This window comes from Hyaena hyaena, unplaced genomic scaffold (genome assembly GCF_003009895.1).
Source record: "Hyaena hyaena isolate Hyena2069 unplaced genomic scaffold, ASM300989v1 scaffold_819, whole genome shotgun sequence".
In the NCBI taxonomy this organism is placed as follows: domain Eukaryota; kingdom Metazoa; phylum Chordata; class Mammalia; order Carnivora; family Hyaenidae; genus Hyaena; species Hyaena hyaena.
Window position 1 is genome coordinate 749,423 of NW_024081453.1, and position 14,336 is coordinate 763,758.

Consider the following 14,336-nt stretch of genomic DNA (forward strand, 5'->3'; position numbering starts at 1 on the left):
AGAACTCTCATATAACAACACAAACTCTGGATGAATGAGAAATATTATCAAACACAGCAGGAGAAACTAATGAGAGGGCAATGCATAAGCAATACCCTGAACTGAGCTCCTCTCTGTTCAGAAAACAAAAGGACTTAGATTTTCTTCCGCAGCACAGACACGAAACTCTGCCAAAGCCCATATTCAAAATTACAACAGAACCGATGACAACAGAGTGGGTTCAGAGAGGCCGTCGGTAGGAAACCAACAAGATGCCTAAGTACTCATTTCTTCCAAGATCATGTACGTATGAATACAACAGCCTCTAAGCTGGAAATTATTCCCTTCTTGCATCCTCTCTCAAGACAGACAACGGTGCTCCTTCACAAGGTTTACTGCATGTTCCTGAGGGTCTGGTTCTGATCATGCAGGTGGTGAGCCTCGCCTGGCCTGGTGGCCCTAATGCCCTGGTTGGAGCTCCGCTCACCGGCCATTTCAGGGCCAGACCTGGCAGCCGGCCGCAGGTTCGGCCCAGGCAGGGAGGACGACCCAGGCGATCAGTTTCTTCTCCCAACCTGCCTGGTCCCTTAAGTCCAGACTGTTCATGTTTGAAAGGAGGGGTGAGACACAGCCCTGGAGGCCTGGAAAGACCCCAGGAGTCCAAGGACCTCCCACAAAAGGCCAGGGGAGAATGGATGTTAACCCAAAGAAATGCTCAGGTATTTTCCCACAGCAGATCAGACGCTGGGAGGAGGAAGAAGGAGAACGGGGTTGGATTTCCCCTGGAGAGCGGTAAGGCCAGACAAATGAAAAGCTGTGGTTTTCTGGGGTTGTAATTAAAATAGGGTAATTACAGGATCGTTCTGACGAAAATCTCCCTTCCACTCCAGGCCTGGGCAGGAGCTGTGATAATACACTCCGTAGGGTCTTTTTTTTTTTTTTAATTTTTTTTTTTTTTTGAAAAAGACAGACACCGTGTGAGCGGGGGTGGGTCTGAGAGAGAGGGAGACAGAATCAGAAGCAGGCTCCAGGCTCTGAGCTGTCAGCACAGACCCCTATGCAGGGCTCGACCTCATAAACCATGAGATCAGAACCTAAGCTGAAGTCTAACACTTAACCAACTGAGCCACCCAGGTGCCTCCTGAGGGTCTTATATTCTTTGACTAAAACCTCAGGCTCAGGGCACTTTCACATCCACTCCTGAGGTTGCAAGGTGTTCATGGATTTGTGTGTGTGTTTGTGTGTGTTGTTAACTCCTTTTCATTCATGGATGCCCAGATGATCATTTATCATTTTATGAACATGGGGTCATTGGTTGAGGGAAGGCAGGGGATAAAGACATTGGAATTTGCCCTAAAACGTCTAGGAAAACCCTCATCCCCTACTAAATCTTTGAGCCTGCAGAAACATTTGCTGTTTACAATGTGGATGGGATGACAGTGAAAATAACCCCTGTCCACAGGGACAGAAGAGGGAAAGCCCGGCGCTCTCTAGGATGGTGGCTCCCCACCAATATGCAGTGGGTTATGTAAATTGCAGGCTTTCATAATAATTGCCAGGAATCTGCTCTCCTTCAGTGCTCCCTATCCAGCTACAGAAGTAACCTGCCTTCTCTCATCATCTGGTCTAACAAACCCCAGGGCTTTACCTATGGTCTTAAGACATTTAGTAGAGCCTTAATACTCAATTTTTAACTATGAACAAAAAAATTTTTAGCTCTAAAATTATAATAACAACATTTATTCCAATCAGTACAACGCTATGTTCTTAAATTTATCATGATATCCCTAGGTGTATACAAATGCTGTTTTCTTTAAAAACAAAGAAGGCGGCTCCTGTTTTCTTTTTTTTAATTTTTTTATGTTTTTATTTTATTTTTGAGAGACTGAGTGCCAGCAGAGGGCGGGTCAGAGAGAGAGGGAGACACAGAATCCGAAGCAGGCTCCAGGCTCTGAGCCATCAGCGCAGAGCCCAACGTGGGGCTCGAGCTCACAAGCCGTGAGATCTTGATCTGAGCTGAACTCAGGCACTTAACCAACTGAGCCACCCAGGCACCCTGGCTTCTGCTTTCTGTCTGAGCCCTACTTAATGTACAAGGTGACCGGTGGGCTGAGAACTCCCTTGATGGAAGAACTGTCCCTCTTCTAAAGAGGAGCACTGAAAATCCTCCTGCCTGGAATGAAATATGCAAACTGCTACAAAGCAAGGTCTGAACTTGAATATACGGCTTAACACTGTCACCTCCAAAGCAGACAGGAAAAAACAAGATGGGAGAACAATATTTTGCACGGAGACTTAATTTCAAAAAATTAGCAGAATATATATTCTTAGATCTCAAATCTACAGAGTTGATGCCACTGAGTTATAATTGACTTTATATATTTTTCAAACATAAAAGTCCCAAGAGCCATTCAGGAACAAAAATTGATTTTTTATTTATTTACTTATTTATTTATTTTTGCCATCAGACTGTCACTGGACACATTTCTGCAGGGCCACCCTGATGTAGTATGCCTCTAGGCAACTGCAGGGAAAAAAAACAGTAACAAACAAAAACAAACCGCACCGTCCAGTGTAGCTACAGTCTAAGTGAAATCAGATCAGGTCTAATTAAGAATATATTATGTCTCCACCCAAGCCCTCTCCCCATCCTTTCCCCTCTCTCTGTCATGGAAATCTGGATGTGGGAAAAGCCCTTCAAGCATCGAATCCTTCCATCTGCGGGCAATTGGCTGGCACCGAGCACTGAGAACACCACAGTGGGTAGAGGACCCACTGACAATGTCCCACGGCTCCATAACGAACACAGGATGAAATGATATAGAAATGCGGGGAATTATTTGAAAAGCTGCTCTAAGGCAATGAACCCTTACAAACAAATGAAGAAACCCTGGACCAGGCAAGGTATGGCCTCACTCGTCAAGGTTAATCCAGCAAGGCAATAAAAGAATGGGGGCCAGAACTTTATTTCCTAACTAATGTCCACTTTCCATTACTATATTCTTTTATAAATGTTTATTTATATCTTTTGAGGGGGGAGGGTAGCACATGAGCAGAGGAGGGGGAGAGTGAGAGAGAGAGAGAGAGACAGAGACAGAGAAAGAGAGACAGAGACAGAGAATCCCAAGCAGGCTTCCGCGCTGTCAGCACAGAGCCCGAGGTGGGACTCGATCCCATGAACCAAGAGATCACAACCAGAACAGAAACCAAGAGTGGGACGCTGAACCGACCGAGCCACCCAGACGCCCATTACTATATCCTGCCTCCGCTTCCTCCAAATCACAGCTTGGTAATAACATCACCCTATGAGCCTGTCTTTATGCCTGAAGTCCTACCATTAGAGGAGTTCATTTGAAAAAAGAATTCCTTTCAGGAATCTGGTGTTTAACTTCTGAGATGAGACGAGATCGGGTGCGTTCAGGGTGGTATGGCCGTAGACCGGAATCTGGTGTTTAACTAATCTTATCTTTTAATGTAAGCACCCTGGGGAAGGAGATGTTGACCAATCAGTGACTCGTTTAAGCCTGCAGGTCAGTTTGTTCATCACATGTGAACCAGTGAGTTTGTTCCCAGAGCCCTGTGGAATTAAAGAGTCAGAGAAACCAAGTTCCAAGTGACTTCAGAGGAAAACCGGGACAGTTTTGAGCAGAGATACTCTTGGAAGGCTCTCTGGACATGTGGCCCTGATCCTCTGAGGTACAATAATCAGAGCGTAAGCAACAGTTGGCTGTGACGCTCAGGTCTGCCAAAGGTTAGTTCTGGAACATGGAGACCAAGGGGAAATCCATTCAAGAGTAGACAGGGACCCACACTAATCTTAGGGTCATAGTACGTTGGAAAGACACAGGTGTGTTGGCAAAAGGTCCACGTGGCATGGAGCAGGTGTCCCAAGCAGGGAAAAAGCAGACCAATGACAAGGACTCGGGGCAAACTAGGGCGCAGATTCCCCGTGCCAGTACACAAAAGAGTGCAAGACCAGATGTCAAGACACCAGAGACACCTAGTACCAACCAAAAATCAGAAAATGGGCCTGAGCCCATTGCGGAGGACAGAGCTCCCAGCAAGCCAGTGCCAAGTCCTGGGCACACCATAGAGCCCCAATACTTAGGTACAGAATTGGTCGTCGAGAGTAGGAAGGCATCAGGCAAGTACTAGAGGCAAGGCTGTCACTGGGACAGGCTCCCTGAAAGAGGAAGTGGACAGTGACCCCAGGCAGTGACTCCTACTTCATGGTTCAATGGTTCACAGGCCCAGGTTCTGGTCGGCCGCTGTGTGGGTGACTCAGATTTAGAACCTGAGTGCAGAGGGATAAAGAGAATGACTTATTCCCTAACAGAAGAACAAGGCTGAGAACAATGTCAAGTTTGACATAGTATTAAGAAAATGAAATTTGGGGGTGCCTGGGTGGCTCAGTCGGTTAAGCATCCTACTTTTTTTTTTAATTTGATTTTAGAGAGAGAGAGACAGAGTGCAAGCAGGGGAGGGGCCCTGAGAGAGGGAGACACAAAATCCAAAGCAGGCTCCAGGCTCCGATCTGTCAGCACAGAGCCCGACATGAGGCCTGAACTCATGAACCGTGAGATCACAACCTGAGCCGAAGTCGGATGCTTAACCGAATGAGCCACCCAGGCGCCCCAAGCTTCCTACTCTTGATCTTGGCTCAGGTCACAGTCTCACGGCTGGTGAGTCTGAGCAGTGTTGGCTTCACACTGATGGTGTGGAGCCTGCTTGGGATTCTCTCTCTCCCGCTCTCTCTGCCCCTCCCCTCCTCTCTCTCTCTCTCTCAAAATAAATAAACTTTAAAAAACACAAAGAGAAAGAAAATGAACTTTGGAGGGACAGGTTTCTGTTGCAATGACTGTTTCACAGCCAGTTTCCTGCCTAAGAAACCGGCAAGAATACCTCCTGTTCAGATCCTCCCAGGGCCACGGTCAACAAACTTGTACTGACTCATCAAAAACAACAGGCCAGAAAAGCAGCCGCAAGATCCTGTAAACCTGGGTAGGCAACATTTCAGAGAGAGTCAGAAGAGTCTGGTTTTGTCAAACAAGGAAACTGAAGATATTCTGTGCTCTCAGACACCTGCCGAATGTGCCGAATGTGCCGAAAGGCCAGAGGGGCTTCGCCCAGCCTGGCCGACCCCACCTGTGCTCGGGAGTGAGGACTTGGAGGCGTGTCCCCCCACATCACGTTGGGTTGTGGTCAGGAGGTTTCTGGAAGACCCAGCCACTCCAGAATACTCTCCAGGTGGAAACCAAATCTTTGTCTCATGCAAGGGAGTCAATTCAAGTGTCTCCTGTGAGATGAGGGAATCCCTTAAGAGAATCCATGACTTTGTCAGACCAAGCAAAATCCCTGAATTAAAGGGATCTCACAAAGACTTCAAGGCTGCCTTCAGATCCTTGTAAGGGGGCCTGAGACAGACCCTCCAGCAGGAGAATAAACTGAGGTAGGTCTCTAGAGTCTTCCTTAACTTGAATTTCCTTAACCTGAACTTCAAACTGCCTCAGGCTCCCTGGAAATCCGGAGACTAGGAAAGGACCACATTCAGTGCATCCTTTGGTCCCAAGAATATTAAACCAAAGCAGGTTATCAGGTTTTAAGGGATGCTTATGAGTTTTTAAATCCCATGCGAATCAAATCCACAAATAAAAAACTCTCCCCCAACTCCTATGCCAAGAGTCAGGTGAGGAATTTGCTTTGTGATTTTCTAAAAATTCTACAGAAGTCCAAGCATAAAGTGGGAAATGACTGGCAAGAATTCCTTAAGAGGAAGTCTCCACAGCAGTCCCACCAGTGACTTCAGCGACTTCTAAGCTGTAAGCTGTGACCCTCCTTAACACTTGGCTGCACTCCAAACACTCACAGCCATTGTTAACATCCTGACAAATACAAGCAGATACGCGCAGAGGGCTGGCATGCGGACAGTCTCACTTTCTGCGGGGAGCAGTGCTGTTTCCACAATCTGTTACTCCAGGCCAATGGCTTTCTCTTTAATTCGGGACAAATTTCTCCAGTTCACACTCCTACGTGTGCAGATCAAGTCCCCTGGCTTCTCTGGGAGAGTGGGGCTCAGCTCCAAGCAGTCCGGCAAACCAAGCTTAGATGAGATACCACGTTATTTCATGGTGCCCGAGTCAAATGACGTTTCTCGCTTCTTTTTTTGACTGGCAAACTCTTACTCAGCATTCTAGACTCTGCTTAAATTTCCCCTCGTAGGTGACACACCCAGAGCTTCCACAAAACTCTCTGTCTTGGACTTCCCAGCCCTTGGATTCCTGGCTCCCTTCTGATGCGCTGTAATCTTTCTGTTTAAAGCATGCGCACGCATTTTTGGTAGGAAAGTAAACTGGTACAAACTTTTAGGAGAGCATTTCGGGAATGTCGATGAAAATGACGATGCACATATCCTTTGACTCAACAATCGGACCGCCAGAACATTCTCTTGTGGATCTACTCACCGAGTAAGCAAGGCTGCTGTAACTATTTAAATGTGGAAACAATCTAAAAGAGCATTCTAATCGAATGCTCTAATCTAATGTGCAACGATCTAATACAGGTCTGGTTAAACAGATACAGTGCAATATCACGTGATCATTCAAAAGAACCAGGGAGCTCTCTCTATACTGTTACCTATAAGGTTTCCCTCGAACTCCTTTAAAGTTTTGGTCATCTTTTCTTTTTTTTCAGCTTTATTAAAGTATGATTGATGAGCTGATAGAAAATCTTGATGTAACGGCTCACATCAGCCCGCTGAAATTTGTCTCTCCGTCCCTCTCCCTCTCCGTTTCTATCTTTCACGTGTTTTGTCTTCCCCTGAGCATTAAACAACTGAGTATAACGTTGACATGAAGTATGAGGTGAAGGGGATCAGAATATGCCACCTCAAAGTAGGCCACTTTGGCATACAGATAATTTGGAGCTGAAGGCAACTGCGAAAATGTAGACACAGGAAGAACTCTGTGCCTTCTCCCCATCTACCTAAAAGCAGGGCATAAATTTCCTTTATGAAGGAGTTCTGTCCCCGTACAGGAAAGACTTTTATTATTAGAGATGGAGATGACATGTAGTTGTGTCTGCATAAACAAACCTTACTAAAATAACCCTTATCTTCAATTACTTCCCCATATTTACCTTTCTATAATTTAGTACCCCTAGAAACCAAAACCTCTCTTTCCTCTGTCTAGTCACTTCTCCACTATGTATCACACTTCCAAAATGGCACATAAGCGTCCAAATCAACCCCTTTCTTGAATTTTCACTTCTTCTGTGTATAGCCCCTCTGCAGGTAAAACTGAAAACATCAATTAATTTTGTGTGCCTTTTCTTCCTGTTAATCTGATTTTCTGTCCGTTTAATTTGCAGGACCCAGACACAGAACATAAAAAGGTAGAGGAAAGATTTTTTTCCTCCCTTACACAGGTCTGTCAGAAAAGCTCACTGCAGGGCCGCCTGGGTGGCTCAGTCGGTTAAGCATCCCATTTCGGCTCAGGTCATGATGTCACAGTTCGTGGGGCTGTGGGTTCGAGCCCCACGTCAGGAAGCACAGAGCCTGAGACTGCATCAGATTCTGTGTCTCCCTCTATCTGTCTGCCCCTTCCCTGCTCTTACTCTTCTCTCTCTCTCTAAAATAAATAAATAAATAAATAAATAAATAAATAAAACATTAAAAAATTAGAAAAAGAAGAAAAGCTCACTGCACTAGTGACACCAGAGTCAAGCTGTGTGAATGCTGAAACACAAGATGGAGGGGACACCACTACTTCCAGAAGTGGTACTGATGGCTACTGCCTCCAGCCTTTGCTGCTTTATAGTGTAGCTAGAAGATGCACCCAACCCCGGCCTACCCCTTCTTCCAAACAAAGACTTTATTATGTATCAAGACCTTTTATGTATTTGCCATGAATAAAAAGTTTAGTTGCTGCAAACAATTAATCTCCTTTACAAGGAAACAACAATTCCTTTACAAGGAAATAAAAGTTATTCTACTCTCAAAAAGTTTCTGATAGTTTAATAGGGACGCACTGAAAGAGGAGAGTTCTACAACACAGATGCAAATAATGCAACTGCATAAGTTAATAAAGGTGGCTGCTGGAAACAAAAGCCAGTCCTTGGGGCGCCTAGGTGGCTTCGCTGGTTCAGCACTTAAGCATCGGACTTCAGTTCAGCTCAGGTCGTGATCTCAGGGTCCATGAGTTTGAGACCTGCGTCTGGCTGGGTGCTGACAGCTCAGAGCCTGGAGCCTGCTTCCGATTCTATGACTCCCTCCGCCCTTCCCCGCCTCATGGTCTGCCTTGCTCTGTCTCTCAAAAATAAATAAATGTGAAAAACGCTTAAAAAAAGAAACAAAATCCAATCTAATGGAATCCTCATAGATTTCTCTGCCCAAAATACACAGCTTGCACTTAAGGCTAGTGCTCCATTCTCAGGTCAAACCAACCACCACTTCCGAGATTTGAGACCTTAAGTGGTTTAGTTAACCTCATTAAGTCCTACTTCACCCATAAAAATGGGGATATTAGGACCCACCTTACAGGGAAGTTAGAAAATTAAATGAGATTGAACATATAAAATGCTTTGCATAGTACCGGATACTTAGGGCCAAATAAATGTTAACTATCATCATCATCATCATCATCATCATCCTCATTCTGGAATTTTCAAAATGCTTTCCAAACTTTATTCTGCCACCAGGTATAAATGCAGCATCAAGTTTATGAAGGAAACTATTCAAGCGCATATTTCCAGCCAACCCCACACTCTCACCTTTGACTAATTCATTTATCCAGAGGGGGAAAAATACACAGAAGTTCAGATCATTTTAGATGAAGACTTTTTTCCTCTCAACAGTGTTACATAAGTAGCATCTGTGTGACATCTTTGAAGTTCATGATGTTTTTACTGTAAATACGAAAGAACCCCAAATACTGACATTTGCTTTTTCAAAGCCCCACAGATTTATTTTCATAAGACACATAAAATATTTATGCTGCTTTACTTCCAACACCAAAATCAATAAGCCATTTAAAAGAATTGGTCAAGGTCAGACATCAGGCTTCCAACTACAGTGGAGGGTTATCAAACTGGCTTAGAAAGAGACGATTCTAGTCCAACATTCAATATCCTTTGACCCGTCTTTACAGAATAAAGTCTCAGGATAAAGTCTCTTTGAAAAAGTCTTTGTGAGAATACAAGTTGTCTTCTTCACTCTGAGGGCCTAGTGGCTTCCCCCTAATTGAACAGCAAGGCTTGGGAGGATGGCTGAAAAGAACACTAAGTGCTGTATTTATAAAACTGAGCGGCTACACTGGTCCCAAAGAAGTAAGAGGGTCCCATAAAGAATGAGCTCAAGACTATGAAGTCATGACTGAGTACGATGGTGGCCCATGGGGAGAAGGGAGAGTTTCAATGACAGACCTTGAGTGGCCAAAAGTGACCCTATAAAAAGAAACCAATAAGCAAGGAAAAGTCAAAATGTGATAACTGATTTTTCCTTTTTTTTATGTTTATTTATGTTTGAGAGAGACAGAGAGAGAGAGAGAGAGAGCGCGCGCGCGCGCGCGCGCAAGTGGGGGAGGGGCAGAGAGAGGAAGACACAGAATCCGAAGCAGGTTCCAGGCTCTGAGCTGTCAGCACAGAGCCCAGTGAACCCACGAACCATGAGATCATGACCTGAGCCAAAGACAGACGCTTAACCGACTGAGCCATCCAGGCGCCCTGACAACTGATTTATCATGCAGAGTGTAGGCGACAGTATATTGACTATAGGAAACAAGGCAATCAATAGCCAAACACTTAAAACTGAAACTGAGACACCATTCTGAGGATAACTGTATTTTCTTTTTAGAACAAAATGGATTTGGAGAATGATAATCACTAGACAGGCAGAGATAATATTTATATTTTTATATATTGTTTTTCTACATATATTTCCTAAATTTTTACAATAAAAATATATATTCTGAGATTTGGAGAAAAAAAGAAGAAACATATTACTTTTATTTTAATTTTTTATTTTTAATTATATTTTTCTTAACAAAATGGGTAAGATCAGCCATCCAATTATAGATAGAGGTCAATCTAAGATATTGCCTGAGATACATAAATCTCCCCCATTAGGCTCGACACCTCCATGGGTGAGACCTTCTTTTATCGTTCCTTGGAACCCCAATGTCTAGCACAAGGCCTAAAATATTAGCTGCATATATTAAAAAATGTTTAGCAAATGAATTTCGGATGTGGCTACAAACCCAAACTCTGGTGTCACCTCAGAAAGGAGCAAAAGAAAATGGTCCCCTTATGGGACATATGTCAATCATCGCAATAGGTATACTACCGACATTATAGCTTAATGTCTCTTGCTACTAAAATCTTCCATTAAGTCCTACGGCCCCCCTACCTAGCTCCCCTGCCTCTGGCGCTGCCTGTGGAATTGACCATGCTGGTTTGCTGGGGTCTTGCTCTGCAGGAAGCTAGAGGGACTACTCCCATGACGTTCCACTTGTGTTTCTTGAGAGATGTCCAGTTCACTCCAACACTTCGAAAGAACCCAAGGGAAGTTTATCTCAGATCTCAGTGCCATCAAAATAACTCTCCTCGGAGCAAGCAGTACATTTTAATTTTATGACGAGTAGGAATCTTATAATTGATCTTTTATCTTTATGCCGGAAGCTGAGAGCCAAATCTGTGGCCAGCCTTTAGAAACCCTGGAGGACCTCTGGGGGTGCACTCTCCACAATAGCTAAAACATGGAAAGAGCCTACGTGTCCATCAACAGGTGAATGGATCAAGAAGATGTGGTTTATCTATACCATGGAATACTACATGGCAATGAGAAAGAATGAAATCTGGCCTTGTGTAGCAACATGGATGGACCTTGAGGGTGTTATGCTGAGCGAAATAAGTCAGGCAGAGAAGGACAAATACCATATGTTTGCACGTATAGGAGGATTAGGAGGAACTTGACGGAGGACCAAGGGGAAGAAGAAGTGCGGAAATGGTGGGGGAAAAGGAGAGAGGCAAACCATGAGAGACTCTTGAATGCTGACAAAAACTGAGGACTGATGGATGTGGGGGGGAGGGGGGATGGGCATGGAGGAGGGCACTTGTGGGGATGAGCACTGGGTGTTATGTGGAAACTAGTTTGACAATAAACTATTTGTAAAAAAAAAGAAAAGAAAGAAACCCTGGAGGACCTTACGTCATGCACGTCTGTAAGCTAACTTTTCCTCTGGTTTCTTCTTGTTATTCTTCCCTCCCTCTACATGGTCCTTTCTTGCCTTAACATTTGGGATGAGGCAGGGTATAAACAAACCAAGAAGCCAAAACTTAAATGCAACCCCCTTACCCCTAATTTCAAGCTGCTCCAGACATTTTTCACCCATGCATCTTGCCTACGGGACAAGAAAGTAGAGCTCAACACCACTCTCCTCACATGCAGTCAGCCAGGGGGGTCACTTTCATAGGCATCTGTGATCAGAATATCTGACTGGGGACCAGAGGCACTTTCCTTTCTGCCCCCACCCCCAGCTCTACCATACGCAAGACCGTGCAGGTGAACGGTCTTTAACACGGTGATGTTAAAGGCAGAATAGCATTACGACTAGGAAACGAAGATTCTGAAGCCAGGCAGATCTGGGTGCTAATCCTGCCCTGCTCTACCCGGCTACTGACCTTGGGCAAGTTATTTAACCTCTCTGTGCCTTGCCTTAATTTCCTCGCCTGTGCAATGGGAACAATAATGATACTGACCCAACAGGGTTGTTGTGAGAAGTAAATGAGTTAATACTTGTAACGTGATTAGATCAGCGCCTGGCACACGGTCCTATAACAGGGCAGTTTTGTTTTCGATGAAGCCAGGCCATGGAATGTTGTTTTTTTTTTACTTTTTTAACATGTTCTTTTTGTTTTTATTTTTTTGTTTTTATTTCTGAGAGAGAGAGAGAGAGAGAGACAGCGTGAGAAGGGGAAGGTCAGAGAGAGAGGGAGACACAGAATCCGAAAGAGGCTCCAGGCCCTGAGCGGTCAGCACAGAGCCCAATGCGGGGCTCGAACCCACGACCCGCAAGATCAAGACCTGAGCCGAAGTCGGCCGCCCAACCGACTGGGCCACCCAGGCGCCCCCAGGCCATGCAATGTTTCAAGTCTGACTGAAAGTAGCATTTCTCATTGTAAATTAGCAAACTAACAAACCGATTTCTATGGTGACCTTGACTTTGGATCCTATTAAAAAATCAGTGTGGCGTCAAAGCTCTGTCATACACGGGCTTCCTGATTTGCTGAAGAGGACAGAGCAGCAGGGTCCGACAACAAACTGGTTTGTGGGAATGTATCCCCAAGGGTAGCAGTGGATCCTTCAGTCAAACCTGAGTTGCCCCGCTACTCATGCACACACTCACACATTCTGGCTGCAGCCCGGGCATCACTTAAAGGTCTAGAGAGATGAAAATGCTCATGAACAACTTCTCAGGACATTCTTTAAAATAAAGTACTTTTATGAGCTACCGAAGTACAATTCTGCTTTGTTGGATACTTGAGGTCCTGATTTACATCTGAATTTAGAAAGCTGCTACCTCCTACACGTGCTCTTAAAATGCAAGCTCCTCACCAGATTCCACTTATGAAGAAACACAGAATGCAACACCAGCCACACCTCATTTTTGCTCACAGCAAAGCCAAAGTCCCAGCAACTTCTTCACACCCTGCCCACCAGACAAATTTAAGTCCTCGGTGAATGGCTGTCACAGATATGAGTGTGTACATAATTTTCAAATAAAATGACTTGAAACTCCACTGTATGGGGGCAAAGAAAGAAAACTAGATAACCCTGAGAGGTATAGTATTCTCAGTCAAGGTTATTTCTAAATTTGATGTGAAAGGATACATACATTTCAGCTCATGCTATACTGAAGTTACAGGAGACTGGAAGAAAAAAAACCCGAGAATGTATCAGGGCCATTTATCTTCTATTTCCTATGTTTCCGTAATTACTCACCAAATGAATGCACGAGTTTGTTACAGTATTGAATTGAAATACGTCAGCCCCTTTCACATTCTGCTTTCCCCATATCACAGAAAATATTCTAAGAATAGAATCAAAAATGCAATGGGGCTGTAGGCGGAGAGCACTGCTTTGAGGAATTTAGGAATCTCGCCCTCTCCAGCTGAGCCCCGCAAATTCACTGGGGGAGTGGAGGCAAAGGACTTGTCCAGAACGATCAAGTGACACTCCCGAACTGCAACAGCCGAGATTACTCTACCGCAGCCTAGATTCTTCTCGCCACGAGACAGGGTACAGAGTTTTTCTAAACACTTTCTCCGAGATCCCGGGGTCAATTTCAAACGGGGCTCCTCTGTAAAGTCCCAAAGGACGCTCGCTAACCCACCCCACCCTGCAAGCAGCGCACTTCCCGTTCGCTCTGCTCTGGCCGGTCAAGAACTCTAACTTGACAGTGACACACACGGAAAGAAAAAAAAAAAAAGAGGAAGTGGCTAAAAGACCATGTCAAGGCATATATACATATATGTATTTTTTTAAGAGGGGCAATAGCCTTGTCTTCCAGTGAAGCTTCCATGGGACGCAGCCATCACACTCACTAGAAAGTTGCAGCGAATGACAATGTTGCAAAATCGAGGGCGACTCCTCTTTAAAAAAAAAAAAAAATTAAAAATTTTTTTTAAAAAAATCCTGGAAATTCTCCTGCGGTCCAAAAGGCTTCCCTCCCCGCAGTGGACGCAACAAAGCGACCCATCCGGGTGGCTCGGCTTCTGAAGGCGAGGCTCCAGGCCGGGTCCCTGCCAAGTGGCAGAGGAAGCGCAGGGCACCCCGGCGGCCAGGGCACCCGGCGAACACCTTTCTTACCTGGTTTGACCGGTTTGGGTGGCGGCTTCGACATCGCGCTTCCTGGAGCGGCGGAGCCTCAAGACCAAGCACGAAAAGCCAACCGAACGCCCCGCCAGCCGGCACTCCGGGGGCCCCAAAGTTTCTTTTTGTCTGCTGAGCAGCGGTGCGCCCTCAAGGACCTGCGCCCACCCTGGGCCGTCAGACTGGCGAACGCAGTTAGAGCCGCTCGGCGCCGAGCCCCGCCCCGCGGCCGCCGGAGCCTCCCGAGCGCGCGGCCGGGCGACGAGGAAGTGGCCGCCGTCCGGCCGCCGAGCGCTAATTGGCTCCGGGGCTGGCAGCTCCGGCGCGGCGGGAGCGCGGGCGGCGCGCACGGCGGCGCGCGCGCGCGGCGGCGGAACCGGCCTGAGCCGAGGGCGGGCGCCGCAGGCTCGCGCGCGCCCCCGACGAGAAAGGGCCGGCCCTTGCGCGGGCGCACGCACGCGCGCGCGCGGCCGCGGGCGCCGGAGTCCCGCCC

At 46.0% G+C, this 14,336-nt stretch overlaps 1 protein-coding gene across 1 annotated transcript in view; it reads right to left on the minus strand.

Moving 5' to 3' along the window:
- OSTF1 (osteoclast stimulating factor 1) overlaps positions 1–14,057 on the minus strand; it is a 57,749-nt gene extending 43,692 nt beyond the window's left edge. The window contains exon 1 of the mRNA XM_039219463.1: positions 13,841–14,057. Coding sequence (XP_039075394.1) covers positions 13,841–13,874 — 34 coding nt within the window. The 5' untranslated portion in view covers positions 13,875–14,057. The remainder of the gene's footprint in view (positions 1–13,840) is intronic.
- Positions 14,058–14,336: the final 279 nt, after the last annotated feature.